Raw genomic sequence first — 20,475 nt, 5'->3', positions numbered from 1 at the left:
GTAGTCTTTGTGATAATAAAGGAAATCTATCAAAAACCTTAAAACAGTGTTCCATCCATTTCAGCTATTGTTACTACTATTATTTTATCAAACAGAGGTGTGTCTGCCCTTTTGGCCCAGATTGTTAAGGGTTTCTCCATTTTTGATGTTAAAAAAATGTTACTTTTATGATTTTCTGTGATCTTAAACTTCAGAGTAAATTGAAATTATATATATGTAAATCATAAGGTTAAAATGCACAAGTGAATCCTGAATCAAAGAGGAGAATCTTTTTATGTTATGAATCACCCCCTTCAAATGTGAGTCATTCTGTACCTTCAGATCCTAGACAGGGTGCAATGGCTCATGTCCGTAATCTCAACACTTTTGGAAACCGAGGTGGGAGGATCGCTTGAGGCCAGGAATTCGAAACCAGCCTGGGCAACATAGTGAGATCCTAGCTCTACAAAAAATTTAAAAATTAGCCAGGCATGGTGGTGCATGCCTGTAGTCCCAGCTACTCAGGAGACTGAGGTGGGGGGGTCGCTTGAACCCGGGAGTTTGAGGCTGCAGTGAGATACGATGGCACCACTGCACCCCAGCCTGGGTGACAGAGTGAGTCCCTGTCTCTGTTTAAGAAAAACAACAACCAGAAACAAACAGGTCCTTGATCATCACCTTTCTTAAAGGGGCTCATCTGCAATGTGTCCCTATTTGAGAAAGCCTCTAAGTGACTCCACTATTGTTCTCTCTCTGCCCCCTGCCTGCCCTGGTGAGTTGAAAAGGCACTGATTGGGCTTCGACTTTTGCGCCATAGCTCATATTTTTGAAGATAATTTTTTGTGCTGAGACAGTTTTCTTCTTTCTGGCTATCAGTTTAATGTGGGAGCTGTATCTTGTTGTAATACACAAATGTGTAATACACAAACATGACCACAAGAGGGTAGATGTATTCTGCAATACTGCCCTAGAATCACCATCCGTATGCTATTTCACCCTTATTTACTTTGGGAGGCTGAGGTGGGCGGATCACCTGAGGTCGGGAGTTTGAGACCAGCCTGGCCAACATGGTGAAACCCCGTCTCTACTTAAAATACAAAAATTAGCCAGGTGTGGTGGTTGGTGGCTGTAATCCCAGCTACTTAGGAGGCTGAGGCAGGAGAATTGCTTGAACCCAGGAGGCGGAGGTTGCAGTGAGCTCAGATCATGCCATTGCACTCCAGCCTGGGAGACAAGAGTGAGACTCTGTCTCAAAAACAAAAAACAAAACAAAAAACCTTTACTTAAGTAATAATATATGTTAAGATGTTGAGTAGTAAGTGCTATAAAAGAAGACTCATATATACATACAGATATATATGCATAAATGTAGAAGCTTGACAAATTTTGAGGTGTCTCCGTATGATGGTGTCTAGGGAGACACTGTTTTGGGAAGATGGGGTGGCGGTGAAAGTTCGCTTGCCAGCACATTGAGAATCCTACCTTTTCTAGGTCCCTTTCCCCAACTCCACGCTACACTCCAGCATTTCTGCTTTGCCTTAGGATGCAAAGCCATGCCCCAATGGGGCTCAAAAACAAACCTAGTTTCATTTCCAGCATGGAGCACGGACCTTCAATCCCTTTCCCATTAGGTTTTCTGAAGACCAGTGTGAGGCCTGGACTCTGCAGCCAGAGAAGAAAGGAAGCAGAGTGGGGCCCAGCCATCAGCGCACCTGCCTTATCCTGTGCTTGCTCTGAGTGTGTGCTGGGATTTCAGATGAGTCCCTGCGGAGGAGGCACTGGGAGCCATGCAAACATGAAAAAATGGGGCCCTGGCTTATAAACATTCGAGAGACAGGCACAGTGTTGACGCCAGACAGGGTAGTAATTATAATAGCACTAAGCACCTGCGCTACCTTGCCAAGTGTGAACACTTAGGAGTCCCACTTTATAGATGAGTAAAGTGAGGCCCAGAGAGGTTGAGCGACTGGTCAGAGGTTATCTAGCTAATGAGTGGCAAACCGGAGATTCGGAGACCCCACTGTTGTGCAAAGCATTTGCACGGCGGAGTGTTCTCCTCTAGGCACCACTAGAGGGCGGGGTGGAGGCAGAGAGGCTGTTCCTGCCCCACCGTTGACAATCCTCTCTCCCCTCCCCTAGGAAATCTCCCCGGGCCAGCTGAGCCTGGAGGACCTCTTGGAGATGACGGATGAACAGGTGTGCGAGACTGTGGAGAAATACGGAGCCAACCGGGAGGAGTGTGCCCGCCTCAATGCCTCCCTCTCCTGCCTCAGGAATGTCCACATGTCAGGTGAGCAGGCCCTGGGGCCGGGGATGTGGAGACTTGTCCCCAGAACAGCTGCCACGGTCCCTCAGCATCTTGTGCCTGCCACTGCAGGCCAGGACGAGACAGTCAACCCTGGGGGGCAAATGTGACACGCAGGAAGAGGCAGCATGGACCTGGGATTTGGAGGCCGGAAGACGCCGACAAGGGAAGTTCTTGGGTTTGAACTCTTGCCCCAGGACGACCTGCTGAGGTTTAGGGTATCTGGTGCTGGATAATTAGGGTCCGGACATGAAAATGTTGAGTGTGTGTAGGAGACCAGGTTCTTTTTACTTTAGACATGTTTAAGTGCCTTTGCATTTTGGGTCAATGTCTAGCTTCTATTTTTTTATTTTTATTTTTTTACAGAAGTGATTTGCATTCATTGTAACATAAACCAGAAAATAGATTTTTTAAAAAATCGCCCTAAGCCCCACCCTCTAGGTAACTGCTGTTATCATTTTGGTATAATTTTTCCTGACAAATGGATATATGTTTACTTTAAAAAATAGAATTAGAATTATCCGTACATATTGCTTAAAATTTTTTTTTTCACCTGATAAAATAACCTCTGTGACTTGTATCAGTTTGGGGGCCAAATATATTGTCATCCCTCCTGGATGTTTTCCATTAATTGCTCAGATACCCATTTGTCTTTATTAGCAGAACATCAAATATCATCTTCCTGAGGCTTCCTGCTTCTCTCTAGCCTCATGATTTATCTGCAAATTCTGGGGCCTTTCTGTCCCAAGGGATGCGCTCTGCAAACGCCAGCCACGGAGAAGTGTTAGTGACCATCAGCACGGTTGTTTCAGTTCCCACCACAAGGTGTCACTGTTGAGCATCAGTCTGGCAGAGTCAGGTGGAGGCTCTCGGATGCCCTTGCTTGATTCAACCTGCTCTATTCAACAAGCATTTGTTGAATATTGTTCTAGACCTGGAGAAGTCTTCTAATCTGAGTGGCTATGGGGTGCCAGCAGGGCTGAGGAGGCAGCAGTGAACAGAACAGAACATACTTGAAACAGGTCATTGGCCTAGTCCTCCATGCGTGCCCTTTTGTATTTTTTCTTGCTGGCAGATCCTGATTCAGGTACAGTCAGCATCAAAAGGGATCATGCAGCCGGGCACACTGGCTCATGCCTGTAATCCCAGCACTTTGGGAGGCCAAGGCAGGAGGATCTCTTGAGCTCAGGAATTCCAGACCAGGCTGGGCAAATGGTGAAACCCCATCTCTACAAAAAATACAAAAAAAAAAGTGCCGTGTGTGGTGGCACACACCTGTAGTCCCAGCTACTCGGGAGACTGAGGCTGGTGGATCACTTGAGCCCAGGACATTGATTGAGGCTGCAGTGAGCCATGATCACACTGCTGCACTCCAGCCTGGGGGACAGAGCAAGATCCTGTCTCAAAAATAAAGTAGGGGCGGACCATGCACTGGGGGCTGTCTTATGCCTTGAAGGATGTTTGGTTAGAAACATCCTTGACCTCTGCCCATGAGATACCAGTAACATCCCCCAACTCAAAGTCATGACACACGGAAATATCCCCAGATATTTCAAAACGTCCCCAGGGAGGCACAATCACTGCTGGCTGACGAGCTGTAAAGGTGATGCTACTCTTTACCTGTAGCACAATGGTGCTGACTCACCGAACGCGAGTGTGGCTGACAGGGAGGGGTCTCTCAGTCACTCAGTACATACAAAATCTACTCCAAAGGTGACTTTCTCTCTTTACCCACAGTGAGAAGCAGATGGCAGTTTTCTCTCTTTAAAAAAAAATTGCAGGCCAGGCATGGTGGCTCACACCTGTAATCCCAACACTTTGGGAGGCCAAGGTGGAAGAATTGCTTGAACCCAGGAGTTTGAGACCAGCCTGGGCAACATAACAAGACTCTACCTCTACAAAAAAAAAAAAAAAAAAATAGCTGGGTGTGGTGGCATGCAACTGTAGTCCTAGCTACTTGGGAGGCTGGAGTGGAAGGATTGCTTGAGTCCTGGAGGTGTCAAGGCTGCAGTGAGCTGAGATGGTGCCACTGAACACCAGCCTGGGCCACAGAGTGAGATCCTCTCTTAAAAATAAATTGCACCAAATTACAATGTTATCTCATAAACATCTTCCTTTGTCAATAAATGCATTCACTTCTTATTTTTAATGCCTGAATACTAACACAATTTATTCAACCAATCTCCTATTTTTGGAAATTTGAGTTATATCCATACTTTTCCTATCATAAGCAATGCTGCCTGAATACCCCTGAGTGTTGTCTTTGGGGACCCCTGTGGCTATTCTTTTAGAGTGAATTCATAGGAGAGGAGTCTTGCAGGAAAACATTTGCATATTTTGGCCAGACACGGTGGCTCACACCTGTAATCCCAGCGCTTTAGGAGGCCAACGCCGGTGGATCACCTGAGGTCAGGAGTTTGAGACCAGCCTGACCAATATAGTGAAACCCCGTCTCTACTAAAAACACAAAACTTTAGCTAGGTGTTGTGGCACACACCTGTAATCCCAGCTACTTGAGAGGCTGAGGCAGGAGAATCTCTTGAACCTGGGAGGTGGAGGTTGCAGTGAGCCAAGATCATGACGCTGCACTCTAGCCTGGGTGACAGCGAGACTGTCTCAAAAACAAAAGGCAAAGACAAAAACAAAAACAAAACACATATTTTAAGAATTGTGGTGAACATTGTCATATCGCTTTCCAGAAAGTTTGTACCCATTTATGCCCCCACAATACTTGACAGTGAGTGTTTGAGGTTAGGTTTTTAATTACTTTTCAGAATTCACGTTGTCTCATCAGAGAGGCTCTACTGAGTTTGGCAGCATCCTTAGAAGTAGAGTGAGGTTCCAGTTTCTGTGAGAGAGGCATTTCTGTCAGCCTTATGGGGGCAGAATAGTCATTTTTTTGTAACATTCTGGGCTGCGCGAGAACATGAAAGGTCTTGTACTCTGATTTTTATTTTTATTTTTTGGAGACAGAGTCTCGCTCTGTCACCCAGGCTGCACTGCAGTGGTGCGATCTTGGCTCATTGCAACCTCCGCCTCCTGGGTTCAAGCCATTCTCTTGCCTCAGCTTCCTGAGTAGCTGGGACTACAGGTGCATGCCACCACGCCCGGCTAGATTTTTTTGTATTTTAGTAGAGATGGGGTTTCACCGTGTTGCCCAGGCTGGTCTTGAACTCCTGAGCTCAGGCAATCCACCTGCTTTGGCCTCCCAGAGTGCTAGGATTACAGGCATGAGCCATCACACCTGGCCCTGTCCTCTGATCTTTTTCAAAATTTGTTTGATCCAGATGGACAGTACAAGTACAATTTATATTGTGACCCCCTCCACACACATAGGTATACATACATGCACACCATGTAGCTGAACATACATATACACAATTATAGCATGTTTCATGAAAGAATAATCCTCCTTCCTATTCATGATGAAAGACGATGTTGTAAGTCCATTCCTGTTCTATGCTATATCATTTAGCAGATGCGGGTAATGTCCACTTTCTTTTCTTTTTTTTTTTTGAGATGGAGTCTCACTCTTGTTACCCAGGCTGGAGTGCAGTGGCGTGATCTTGGCTCACCGTAACCTCTGCTTCCTGGGTTCAGGTGATTCCCCTGCCTCAGCCTCCTGAGTAGTTGGGACTACAGGCATGCGCCACCACGCCCAGCTGATTTTTGTGTTTTTAGTAGAAGTGGGGTTTTGCTATATTGGCCAGGCTGGTCTCAAACTACTGACCTCAGGTGATTCATCTGGCTCGACCTCCCAAAGTGCTGGGATTATAGGTATGAGCCACCGTGCCTGGCCTGCCACTAATTTTTGTTTTTGAGACAGGGTCTTACCTTGTCACCCAGGTTGGAGTACAGTGGTGTGATCACAGCTCACTGCAGCCTTGACTTTCTGGGCTCAAGCAATTGTCCCACCTCAGCCTCCCCAGTAGCTGGGACTACAGGTGCACACCACCACACCTCTCTGATTTTTGTAGAGACTGGGTTTCGCTTTGTCGTTGCCTGGGCTAGACTCAAAATCCTGAGTTCAAGCAGTCCTCCTGCCTCGGCCTCCTAAAGTGCTGGGATTACAGGCATGCATCCCCATGTTTGGTCAAGCAGCACTTTCATTATACACCTCACTATGGTTTGAACCTACACTGATCTCATTGATCCTTCTGCCTCCACATAGGCCTCCCTCTGGACTCTTCCCAGGCTGCTAAGACTTAGTCTTCTATGTCCTGCCTCAGATGCCAGCCTTAGGGCCACCGGCACCTTGAAAGCAATGGCCAAGTGCTCCTTGTTTACCCATGTTCCTACAGCACTCGGCACCGGAGTCAGCTGAACTCAGACTTCTTAGTAAAGAATTGTGTACCCATTTCTGATCCTTAACACTGTACTTCACCTATGCTGTTCCTGCAGGTAATGGTGCCACTTAAAACATTTACGCCGGGCATGGTGGCTTACGCCTGTAATCCCAGCACTTTGGGAGGCCGAGGTGGGTGGATCATGAGGTCAGGAGATCGAGACCATCCTGGCTAACACGATGAAACCCCGTCTCTACTAAAAAAAAGAAGTACAAAAAATTAGCCAGGCGTGGTGGCGGGTGCCTGTAGTCCTAGCTACGTGGGAGGCTGAGGCAGGAGAATGGCGTGAACCCGGGAGGCGGAGCTTGCAGTGAGCCGAGATCGCACCACTGCACTCCAGCCTGGGCGACAGAGCGAGACTCCGTCTCAAACAAAACAAAACAAAAGAAAAACCCCAAAACAAAACAAAAAAATAAAACGATGAAGCACAACGTTATATAGCATTGCAAATTTAAGGAATAATAGACCTCAGATATGTCTTATAAGTTGAAAAGATAGAAATAATGCATATCATAGCCTAGATCGTGCCACTGCACTCCAGCCTGGATGACAGAGCGAGACTCCATCTCAAAAAAAATTTTTTTTTAATGCTTACCTTTTTTGGGGAGCAATTTGTTTTTAAATGAATGCCTCTCTTTTCCACTAGACTGTAAGCTGAAAAAGGGCAGGGATCATACTTGTTTCTGCTCACTGTTTGATTCCCAGATGAAGATCAATATCTAGCACATAGTAGCAGTTTAATACATATGTATTTTTTTTTTTTTGAGATGGGGTCTTGCTTTGTTGCCCAGGCTGTAATGTGGTGGCACAATCTTGGCTCACTGCAGCCTCTACCTCCTGGGGTCCAGCAATCCCCCCACTCATCCTCCTGGGTAGCTAGGACTACAGGCGTGTGCCACCGTGCCTGGCAGTCTTTTTTTGTACTTTTTGTAGATACAGAGTTTTGCAATGTTGCTCCAGCTGGTCTCAAACTTCTGAGCTCAAGCAATCCGTGAAAACTTACCAGTGGCTTAAAGAACACAGTCTTCCTCATGGATTGCAAAACGTCTCATGGTTTGGCTCCACTTGAAGTCCTACCAGTCACATTTTCCCTTCAAGCCCTAAATATCTGATAAATCTGTGAATTACTTAGAGTTTTCTAGATGAGGCTTGGATTTCACATCTTGGTACTTACATCCCTCTGCCTAGAATTTTCTTTCCCTTTGTCCTTCTGGTGAATCCCTGCTCTTCCCCAGGCCCAATGCAAAGCCTGCTTCCCTATGAGGACTTTCCTGGGCTCTGAAAACTGAGCTGACCGCTTGCCCTTGGCTACCGGAACACCAGATGCTTCAGTGACCGCAAGATCTACACCGCCGAGCCCCTCCCTGCCTCTGAAAAGCTGTGTGATGTGCTCGCTATTAATGTCCACAAGGGGGAACCAGTGAGCCATCCTCAAAGTATCTTTCATGTTTAAAATCCTTTCTTCCCTCAAAAATAGTAATTGGTTCCTTGAAGCTTCTAACCATCTTGGGAGTTGGATGGCTTCCCTTTACTCTAACTAAAAATGTTATCCCAGACTGAGGAATAAACTAGTATCTTTCCCATCATACTCTTACTTCTTGAGGGTGATATTGTATTCATCTTAAAAGCCCAGCTCAACCCAGAGCTGGCGTTTCCTACAGTGATGAAATCAGGTTTTTAAAATTCTGGCCCAAAGTGCGGACTGGATGCGTGTTTGTTAAATGACAGAAGACAAGTTGTATTGAGGAACTCATATGGAGACCAAGGATATGGCAGCAAGGCTGCTTTGTGCCTGGCCAAGAATATGTCACCTCTCTTTCTCTGTCCCTCTCTCTCTCTCTGTCCCTCTCTGTCTCTGTCTCTCTCTCTCTTTCTTTCTCTCTCTCTTTCTCTCTCTCTCTCTCTCTCTCTCAGAGGATGGAAGTAGCTTTATTTTAGAGACGTTAATGCTAATCTTAATTTTCTCCTTGGGCTTTAGGGATATCTTTATTTTCCAGTGCCCAAGGAGCCCGGAAGATAGGAAATCTTAACTCATTTTTCTCTTCTCATAGCTTGTTAGATCAGCTTTAGCCTGAAACCAAAGAACACTCATCCATTCATTGAGCAAGATCAAAGCGTCCGGGAGCCAGGATAGCTTCACCTTTCCTTCTCATGGCAGCTATGGCCTGAAACCAAAAACCATTATTCACTCATTCAATGCAATTGGTTACATGGTTATTCTATGCCAGGTGCTCTTCTGATCTCTAGAAATGCATGCTGAAGTGTGTGTCCCTGTAAAGTTTACTTTCTAGTGTGGGGGGCTGGGGCGCAGACAATGAATTATTGTCCTAATGAGCACGTACCTTATCCAGTGTGTGAGAATAGGTGCCGAGGATTAAAGAAGACGTGCAGCAGGCTAAGCGGGGTTGGTAGCGGCCTCTGGAGCGGAGGAACTGGTCATCATACTAAATAAGGCGGCTAGAGCAGGCTCCATTCTCGTTCTCCTTTCTCCTTCTTAGTCCTCAATCATTTTCTAAGAGTATGGAATCTGGAGTCCAACAAACTTGGGTTTCAGTTCTGGCTCTGCCACCCATTAGCTGTGATTATGAATAGGACATATTATGATTCTATGCTTAGTTTCCTAAGCAGTAGGATGGGGATGATGATCATTTGAGCCACATTGGTTGTTGGGAGCATTACATGAGATGATATAGGCAAATCACCACCACTACCATCACTATTATTAGCACTATGACCACCATCAGCACCATCACCACCACCACCAATGCCACCATCACCCCCCCCACCATCACCATTATTACCACCATCACCACCCACCACCATCACCAATACCACCATCACCACCACCATCACCCACCACCATCACCACCCACCACCACCACCATTGTTACCACTATCACCACCCACCACCATCATTACCACCATCATCACCATCACCACCACCACCAATGCCACCATCACCCCCACCACCATCACCATTGTTACCACCATCACCACCCACCACCATCACCAATACCACCATCACCACCACCACCATCACCCACCACCATCACCACCCACCACCACCACCCACCACCACCACCATCACCACCACCACCACCACCACCACCATCACCACCCACCATCATCATTACCACCATCATCACCATCACCACCCACCACCATAACCACCACCACCACCACCACCACCACCATTGTTACCACCATCACCACCACCACCACCCACCACCATCACCATTGTTACCACCATCACCACCCAGCACCACCACCATCACCACCCACCACCACCATCACCATCCACCACCACCACCACCCACCACCATCACCATTGTTACCACCATCACCACCCACCACCACCACCATCACCATCACCCACCACCATCACCACCACCACCACTCACCACCATCACCACCCACCACCACCATCACCACCCACCACCACCACCATTGTTACCACCATCACCACCCACCACCACTACCATTGTTACCACCATCACCACCCACCACCACCACCAATACCACCATCACCACACACCACCATGACCACCCACCGCCATCATCATTACCACCATCATCACCATCACCACCACCACCACCAATACCACCATCACCACCCACCACCATCACCATTGTTACCACCATTACCACCCACCACCATCACCATCACCATTGTTACTACCATCACCACCCACCACCATCACCAATACCACCATCACCACCCACTACCATCACCGTTGTTAACACCATCACCACCCACCACCATCATCATTACCACCATCATCACCACCACCATCACCATTGTTACCACCATCACCACCCACCCCCATCACCAATATCGCCATTACACCACCACCATCACCCACCACCATCATCATTACCACCATCACCATCCACCACCACCACCACCATCATCACCATTACCACCACCACCAATACCACCATCACCACCCACCACCATCACCATTGTTACCACCATCACCACCACCACCATCACCCACCACCACCACCACCACCACCATCATTGTTACCACCATCACCACCCACCACCATCATCATTACCACCATCATCACCATCACCACCACCACCAATACCACTATCACCACCCACCACCATCACCATTGTTACCACCATCACCACCCACCACCATCACCATCACCATTGTTACCACCATCACCACCCACCACCACCACCAATACCACCATCACCGCCCACCACCACCACCAATACCACCATCACCGCCCACCACCACCACCAATACCACCATCACCGCCCACCACCACCACCAATACCACCATCACCGCCCACCACCACCACCAATACCACCATCACCGCCCACCACCACCACCAATACCACCATCACCGCCCACCACCACCACCAATACCACCATCACCGCCCACCACCACCACCAATACCACCATCACCGCCCACCACCACCACCATTGTTACCACCATTACCGCCCACCACCATCACCAATACCACCATCACCACCCACCACCATCGCCATTGTTACCACCATTACCACCCACCACCATCACCAATACCACCATCACCAATACCACCATCACCACCCACCACCATTGTTACCACCATCACCACCCACCACCATCACCATCACCATTGTTACCACCATCACCACCCACCACCATCGCCATTGTTACCACCATTACCACCCACCACCATCACCAATACCACCATCACCAATACCACCATCACCACCCACCACCATCACCATTGTTACCACCATCACCACCCACCACCATCACCATCACCATTGTTACCACCATCACCACCCACCACCATCACCATCACCATTGTTACTACCATCACCACCCACCCCCATCACCATTGTTACCACCATTACCACCTACCACCGTCACCACCCATCACCATCATCATTACCACCGTCATCACCATCACCAGGCTCCTCCAGCCTTTTTCTTCCCCCAGCTCACTTTCTCCACTTCTCCTCCTCCTCCTCCTCCTCTCTTTTTTCCTCCAGGGGGCCCTTCCAAGGGGCTTCACCTTTCTAATTCAGCTCTCTCATTCTTTGTTTCTCTTCCCTCTGAGCCACGGTCTCCCTCAGCACTGCTGCTGCTTTTGAGACTACTTCCCTTCTGTCTGGCTAGATTATTCTCTGGAGGTAACCATTCCCTGGCCACAAAAATAAAGGCCACAAACCATTTCTCTCTGGACCCAGCCCCCGTTTTCCCCTGTGGTTACTACAGAGCTGAGGTCCTGGGGTGAAATTGATTTGGCTGCAGGAAGAGCACATTCTCACCATTTGCCTCCACCTCCCTCTCCATTCCAAGACCGGGGACTTCAGCATCTGAGGACAGCAGGTCCCTTCCTAGACCTTCCTCTCCCGGGCCACAGTTGTCTTATCAGAAGAGAGCCTGGCGGAGACATGGCCCAGCTCTCAGAGTGCTGTTGCTGTGGCCTTTTTCCTCTTCTCTGCTGTTCTTTCTCTCTCTCCTCTTCTTTTTGGCATTTTGATATTTTCAGCCTCATAATTTGTGGTCATCTGCATCTTTCCTTTCCCAAGGAAAAACCTCTGGTCAAGATAATGGAAGATCTTTGCTGTGGTTATTGTTTTCCTTTTTTAAAATGAATATGCTTATGTAAGGATAATGGGAGATCTTGCTTTCCTTCCTCCTCCCCTTCCTTCTTTTCTACCCTTCCCTCCTTTTCCCCCTCCCACCCATGTTTATCCAGCGCTTTCTCTGCATCTGGCACACACAGTGTTGGGTTCCAGGGCTCAGGGACTTTCTCAGGACTTCAGGATTGAACTGAGACCTGAAGGGGGAGGGGAAGTCTTAACGACTGGGAGTGATGGGAACCCTCAGAAGGGCCTTGGGACGGGAGGGAGGGGGGGGCATCCCAGGTGCAGAGAGAACAGCATGGCTGCCCAGTGGGGATGCCGGGGAGAGCGGTGGGAGCTGGAGCCAGACAGGTGCGCAGTACCAGCCCCCACAGTGGGCCACGGTGAGGAGCTTACACTGCAGAGTGAGCAGGTTAGGCTGAACAGAAGGTGCCTGGATCTCTAGTCTGGTTTTCAAATAACACTCTGACTGCAGAGTCGGTGGGTGGCTTAGAGCAGGTGACAGATGCTGAGAATCCTTCGGGGGCTCAGGGAGCCACTGAGGGGAGAGAGTGGAGGCCAGGGTGCTGCAGGCAGGCAGGTGCCCATGCACCCCACAGCCTCCCAGGAGCTTGCCTGCGTGGGCCCTCCTCTGGCTTCTTCTCTTGAGTATCAAGGGGGAGAACTGGCAGTCAGGAGAAAAACAGGATGCAAAGTGGCCCCCGAAATAGGACAGCCTCAGATGCCCTCTGGCTTCTTCCCAGTTTGGGCTTTGAATGAAGCCCCCCAGAATGCCGCCTGCCACCATACCGTCTTCCTTTGACTGGAACAAAGAGTAAGAGTGGGTCTTGATTGCCCTATTGTTCTACTCGCTTCTAACTTGGGAAAGGCTGGGCTGGCAGAGGAAGAGCTGCTCCTCCCGAAGCCCACAGGGTCTCGTATGTTCTAGCATTGACGCTGATGTCTTTCGTTTCCCCTGTAACTGCTCCAGCCCTCCTGTTCTGTAGGCGCTCAGGAATCCCTTACATGTCGATAGCATCAAATTAGGTCTCCTGCTTACAGGCGGCAGAAACCTGATGCGAACACGCTTAGGCGCAAATGGCTCATTCATTTATTCTGTAAACACAGATGGAACTTCCCCTGTGTAAGCTGCTAGGAGGGGTTGGGGATACAGTGGTGGGGAAGGCTGGCTGGCTGTGGGCTCTCGTGGGTCTGTGTCCCAGACCTGTACTATTCAGTACTGCGGTCACCAGACTTGTGTGACCAGGTAAACTTATATTCGTTAAATAAAGGTTAAAATTCCCTTCTTCATTCTCAGGAGCCATGTTTCAAGTGTTCATTGCCACACGTGGCTAGCAGCCTCCCTGTTGCAACAGCACAGTTCTAGAACATCCCCACCATCGCAGAATATTCCAGTCGACAGTGCTGCTCTAGAATATGTTGGAAGGACCAATAAATAAGAAAAATACCAAGTTAGGTGCAGTGGCTTATGCCTATGATCCTAGCACTTTGCGGGGCTTGAGGCAGGAGGATTGCTTGAGCCCAGAAGTCCAAGACCAGCCTGGGCAACATAGCAAGACCCCATCTCTACAAAAAATAAACAAAAAATCTAACTGGGTGTGGTGGCAGACACCTATAGTCCCGGCTACTTGAGGGGTGAGGCAGGAGGATTGCCTGAGTCTGGGAAGTCAAGGCTGCAGTGAGCCAAGATCATGCCACTGCACTCCAGTCTGGGCAACAGAGTGAGATTCTGTCTAAAAAAAAAACCAAAAAACAAAAAAAACAAATGATAATAGGTTTTATGCAGATAATTAAAACTGAAGTGAAACAATGGTGGCTTTGTGGCTGGCTTTGATAGGGTGATCACAGCAGGTCAGTCGGGGTTCAGCCAGAGAAGCAGAACCAATAAGATGCATTGTATTAAGAGATTTATTGCAAGGAATTGGCCTATGCAATGGTAGGGGCTGGCTGGGAAGGTCTGAAATCTGTAGGGCAGGCTGTTAGGAAGGGCAGGCTTGAACTGAAGTTGCTGTCTATGGGTGGAATTTCTTTTTCTTTGGAGAGCTCTCAGTTCTGGGTGGGCGCAGTGGCTCACGCCTGTAATCCTAACACTCTTGAGAGGCCAAGGAGGGTGGACTTCTCAAGTGCAGGAGTTCGAGACCAGCCTGGGCAACATAGCAAAACTCCATCTCTACTAAAAAAAAAAAAAAAAAATTCAAAAAATTAGCTGGGTGGGGTGTGTGCCTGTTATCCCAGCTACTGGGGAGGCTGAGGTGGGCAAATCACCTGAGCCTGGGAGTCAAAGCTGTAGTGAGCTGAGATTGCACCGCTGGACTTTGGCCTGAGTGACAGAGTGAGATCCTGTCTCAGGAAGAAAAAAAAAAAAGAAAAAAGAAGTCGTCTCAGTTCCGCTCTTCAGGCATTTCAATTTCAATGGGTAGAATCAGCTCACCCAGATTTAGGGGATAATTTTTACTTAGAGTCAGCTGATTATAGACTTTAATCACAGCAACAGAATACCTTCACCTGATGCCTAGATGGTGGTTTGATTGAATAACTGGGGCCTATCGCTTAACCAAGTTCACACGTAAAACTGACAGCGAGCCTCTCTGGGGAGACGACATTTAAGCTGAGACTTGAATGACAAGAAAGTATGACACAAGAGAAGATATGGGGGAAGAGCATTTTGAGAGCAAACAGGTCTCAAATGCATGCCTTGGAAGCACTTTTAAGAAGCAGAAGGCAGGCCTACATGGCCAGTGGTTCTGGGGACCCATGGCTGCGTGGGTCTGTGTCCCAGAACTGCATTTCAAAACCTAGTGGCTCAACAACTGCCTTGTTATCTCTCGTTGTTACTGAGCAAAAGGGGTTCACTGTCTGATGCACTAGAAGCCAATACTATGACAACAGGTTTTTGAGAAAAGAAAAGCTTCATATTGAAAGTTGACTCCCAAGGAGACAGGAGTCAAGCTCAAATCTGTCACCCTGGGCTGGATTCAAGGCAGTATTTTTATTAGGAAAGGTTTAGGGGGTAGATACTTGGGTAAGCAGGTGGTTGGTGGAGGGAAAGGGGAAGTCTGGAAAGTCCTTGGATGTGTGTAGTTATTTCTTTATGCTACCTCGTAGGTTACATGTGCAAATTTGGGAGGAGTTAGCATTACATATGTGGTGGAAATTTGGGCTGTGGTGTCAGTAAACTTGTGCACAAACTCCAGTTGGTCATCTTGGTTCCAACTGATTTTAGCCCACTGCCAAATCTTTTTTAAAAACTTGTGAGTTTTTTAAGAAAAAAACACACACACACACACAAAAACCCAAAACTCACAAGAGGAAGGAGTTTCAGCATCTCAGCAAGTTTTTTTTTTTTTTTTTTCTTGTCTGTTATCCTACAAACTCAGTAATTTCTGTCATTGGTTCCATTAACTCTTTAGGGCATAGTTTCATCATGATTCCCTGGACTCAGGGATTGGCTGGGCTCAGCTTAGTGGTTCTTCTGTTCTGTGTGTTGTTGGCTGGGTCTGCCATCATCTGGGGCTTGACTGGGCTGGAACATTCAAGATGGTGCATGCTCATGGATGGCAGTTGGCACTAGTTGTTGAGTGCGTGTTCAGTTGGGGGTTATCTGCTGGGGTGCCCACATGTTGCCTTTCATGTGACATGGGCTTCTCACAACACACATCCCAAGGAGGAGGAAATGGAGGCTGCTAATTCTGGAACAGTATCCCTTCTGCTGGTGACGGTCTCAGTGATGGGTCAATCAGGGAAGCCAAACTACTGTGAGTATAATGGAAAAAATGGAATTTATTAGATGTTAGACTTGTACGACCGTAGGAAGAGCTGGGGAAGTACAAGCTCAAAAAGGGAAGCTTAAGATTCAGAGAAAGGTCTCAAACCTACCCTGACATAGGTAAGGCAGCCTACGGATTCAGGGACATCTGGCAGCCAATACATCTGCCTGTTGGAAGGGACCTTGCAGATGGGCTTGGATAGATGCCCAGGGAAAGTTATTAGCCCTTTGTGGCTATTGCCTCTGTGAGTTTGTCATGAAGCATCTGGTGGTGAAGTTGAGGTCGCTGTTGGTCATCGAGGGACTACTGTCAGGAAGAAGAGCTGGCTGTGAGGTGGGGAAGATGGAGGATAAACAGGACCACCACCCCAGCCTCTGTTCTCCATTGCCTTCAACCCATGTTACTCTTCAGGGCATGATGGCTGCTTCTCTTTTGCCACCTAAGTCTTGTACAACTTCACTTTTGGCTATCTGGAACCACACAGAGAAGGGGATTCTCGAAACGTGGATGCCAGGGAAACGTGGGTGCCAGCATAATTGAGTTGTCAGTGGGCTAATCTATGGCTGGGAGAGGAGGCAGAAGATAGGAGATGAGGTCAGAAACATGGGCAGGGCTCAGTTGCTCAGTTCCTGAGGGCTCTTGTAGCCATTGCTGGAAGCTTCTTAGTAGAATGGGAAACCATTGGAGGGGATTAAAGAAGGGAAGGGACTTGATTGGATTTTACTTAACTCGTTCTAGGCTAAATTAATCCATCAGTCAATTTCCCTTCCTCTCTCCCTCCTTCATCCCTCAGCGTTCCCTCTCTGTCTAACTACCTTGCTTTCCTCATCTGTAAAATGGGGATGCTAGTTGTATCATTCTCATGGAGTTGTTGCAAGGAAATAAATGAAGCAATATAAACACCGTGTTAATGTAAACACTTGTCTGGTAAATTTGGCACTCAATATGTACTGGGCTATGATTTTTATTATTTTTAAAGACAGCTTCCCTCCCTCGTTTCTCCTCCCTCCTTCCCAAGCTGAATCTGAACCAAGGCAGTCTTCCTACAGAGCCCTGGCTGGTCCCCACTAAGGCAGGGGTGGAGGGAGAGGCAGGACGTTTTCCTCTCCAGTCTTTGTCTTGCAGCAGCACCCCTGTTGAGCAGCCTGGTCCAAGGCTTCATCCACCTGTCCTGTCCCCCTCCAGCCCACTTTCTCTTTCTTGCAGGCCATCCCTGGCCCCTCTGTCTTGCCCATCTGCTGCTTCCTGTGGCCAGCATCTGGCTTTTGTGGAACCCCCCCAGTGAGAACAAAGAGAACCTGACTCTCTGGCTGTCATCTCTGATCAGTGCTGTGGTCACTTTCTCTTTTTATTCCTGTCACCCACAAGGTGCTGAGCAGAAGAATTGGGTGCAGAATTGACATTGAACTTGTGCTGGGCAGGGACTGAACTTTGAGGTTTGTGGGTGCCATGAAACTACATGAACTGAGTCAGATCCAAACAGACTGTTACATCTTAGAATGAGACCCCCAGTCCTGTCCTTGGGCTCCCAATCTGGTCCCTATCTGCTGATGTTTTCACTGGCTCATTGCACCCAGCTACCCTCTCTTCTTCACACTGTCTGCCCCAGGGCCTTTGCATGGCTCTTCTTCTGCCTGGAATACCCTGCCTCAATCTTCCCCTGGCTGATTCCTTGTCATTTTGGACTCAGCCCAACTACCAGCTTCTCAGAGTCCCACTTCCATCCTGTCCACTCTCTCCTATCATAGTCACTAGCACGTCTAAAATGATTTTATTTCTTTGTTTTCATACCCCTTTCCACAAGAACAGTGGTGCTCAAAACCTCAACATGCATCAGAATCCCCTAGACGGTTCCACCCCCAGAGTTCCTGCTTCAGCCAGTCCGGGGCAGTGCCCAGAAATCTGCATTAACAAGTTCCCAGGCAATGCTGGTGCTGCTGGTTTGGGGAACACGCTCTGAGAACCCCTGTGTGGGAATTCTCCCAGCATCTGGTTCAGAGTTGGAATGCAAGAAGTAGTCACAGAGTGACTGAGTGAATGCTAGTGGTTGATGATAACAGCAGCAACGAATATTGATTGAGTTCTTCCTGGGCCAAGTCACGCAGCACCTGCTCATTTAATTCTTCAACCACCTCATGAGGTCCATAGGATTATTATTTCTATTTTCTGGTAAGAAAACTGAGGCTCAGAGAGGTAGAGTCCTTGCCTCGGGGTCGCACAGCAACTAAATGTCAGAGGGAGGATTTGAACTCATTTCTGTCTGACTCTTGTTAAACGGAGGCTTCCCACGTAAAAGACTGGTGGAAATGAATGGCTTTCTTCTTAACTCTGAGTGGTTCCTGTGTTTGCATTTGCTCAGCTTGAGGGAGGAACCCTTTGGGGCTTTTGTAGCAGCTTACACTGGAACTGAGATAAAAAGAAATTATTTAAAGGCTGCATGTAAATATCAAATAATACCGCACATTTGCAGAGCACCTTCAGTTTTAGGATGCACCTGCATGCAGGTGATTTTGTTTTAGCCTCACAACCATAGGAATGGTGGGCAGATTAGGCTGTGTGCCCAGTTTCACAGATGGGAACATTCCCAGCGGATTTGACTCTCCATCAGTATCTCTGTCCTTCCCAGCCATGGTCCTGAGCGAGGATGGGAGGCTTCCTTGGGCGCATGAATATATTTGAAACTTGCAGGGAACATGCAGGGGGAAGGCAGGAAGGGCAAGGAGGATGAAAATATTTTTTATTATTTGGAGCGAAATTATTCTTGCCTTCCTCTAAAATATTCCGAGAGGAAATGGTTCCAGTTCATTATAGTCATGATTTTTACTCAGGTGGCCTTCTGCTTTCTCTATTTCCCTGATTACCAACTTATACTCTTGTATGAGAAGTACCCAAGCTATTGTTTGAGAGAGAAAAAGAAAGCACTATATTGACCATAATTTGCATTCACATTGGCATGTTACTTAGTAATTTTTTTTTTTTTTGAGACAGAGTCACTCTGTTGCCTGGGCTAGATTGCAGTGATGCAATCTCGGCTCACCGCAACCTCCGCCTCCCAGGTTCAAGCAATTCTCCTGCCTCAGCCTCCCAAGTAGCTGGGATTACAGGCATCCACCACTACGCCCAGCTAATTTTTTGTATTTTTAGTAGAGACTGGGTTTCACCATGTTGGCCAGGCTGGTCTTGAACTCCTGACCTCATGATTTGCCCACCTCGGCCTCTCAAAGTGCCGGGATTATAGGTGTGAGCCACCTCGCCCAGCCTAGTATTTTTTAAATTGTTGCACGGGGCCAGGCGCAGTGGCTCATGCCTGTAATCCTAGCACTTTGGGAGGCCAAGGCGGATGGATCGCTTGAGGTCAGGAGTTCGAGTCCAACCTGGCTAAAATGTTGAAACCCTGTCTCCACTAAAGATATAAAAATTAGCTGGGCATGGTGATGCATGCCAATAGTCTCAGTTACTCAAAACGCTGAGGCAGGATAATTGTTTGAACCCAGGAGGCAGAGGCTGCAGTGAACTGAGATCATGCCACTGCACTCCAGCCTGGGCAACAGAGCAAGACTCCATCTCAATAAATAAATAAATAGGCCAGGTGTGGTGGCTCACACCTGTAATCTCAGCACTTTGGGAGGCCAAAGGAGTGGATCACCTGGGGTCAGGAGTTCAAGAACAGCCTGGCCAACATGGTGAAACCCCATCTGTACTAAAAATACAAAAATTAGCCAGGCGTGATGGTGAGCGCCTATAGTTCCAGCTACTCAGAGCACTGAGGCAGGAGCATGGCTTGCACCCGGGAGGCAGAGGCTGCAGACAGCTGAGATTGTGCCATTGCACTCCAGCCTGGGTGACAGAGGGAGACTCCATCTCAATAAAATAAAATAAAATAAAATGGGAAAAAATATCTGGAAGGAAATCCACTTGGATATTTAGCATAGCTGTTCTTTGGTTAAGGGCGATGATTTTTTTTCTTTTGCCCTTTGGCATTTTCTGTCTTTCTGGGCAACAAATAAGTAGTTGTGTAACTTGAATGAGGAAGTTTGAAGGAAAATAATCCTCCTTGAACCCCGTTTGCTTACTTTCATCTGTACTGTGATACCTCCCTCTCTGCTGCTGGTGCCTGGTGGGGCAGGATGCTCTGACCTCCCAGATGTCAATGGTTTTCTCACTGATTCACCGTCCCTTTGCATCTGTTCAAAAGGAAAAACTTTGTGGGCTGCATCTTCCTAAAGTAAACCTTCCTATGGCTTAGGCAACTCCTGACCACTGCAGGGAGGATTTCCTTGATTGCACCTGCGTCAATCTTGTGCCATAGTCATTGGGCAGTTATCTTGTAGTTGCTTTGACATCTAAATTTCCTATATTAGATTGGAAATTCCTAGATAGCAAGAGCTATGTTTTAATAACCAAATAATAACAAAATATTGAAAACATACTGAGTGTCAGGCGCTGTTCTGAGCTTATTTTGAGAGTTGTTTCACT

General features: G+C 47.8%; 1 protein-coding gene across 3 annotated transcripts in view; it reads left to right on the top strand.

The window, feature by feature from the left end:
- Positions 1-20,475, top strand: part of KSR2 (kinase suppressor of ras 2) — a 506,936-nt gene that overhangs the window by 112,723 nt on the left and 373,738 nt on the right. For all 3 annotated transcript variants that reach the window (XM_005572358.5, XM_005572357.5, XM_015431615.3), the window contains exon 3: positions 2,119-2,269. In XM_005572358.5, coding sequence (XP_005572415.1) covers positions 2,119-2,269 — 151 coding nt within the window. The remainder of the gene's footprint in view (positions 1-2,118; positions 2,270-20,475) is intronic.

Source organism: Macaca fascicularis, chromosome 11 (genome assembly GCF_037993035.2).
Source record: "Macaca fascicularis isolate 582-1 chromosome 11, T2T-MFA8v1.1".
NCBI lineage: Eukaryota > Metazoa > Chordata > Mammalia > Primates > Cercopithecidae > Macaca > Macaca fascicularis.
The sequence above is the reverse complement of the archived record's forward strand: the minus strand, read 5'-3'. Positions and strand labels throughout refer to the sequence as shown.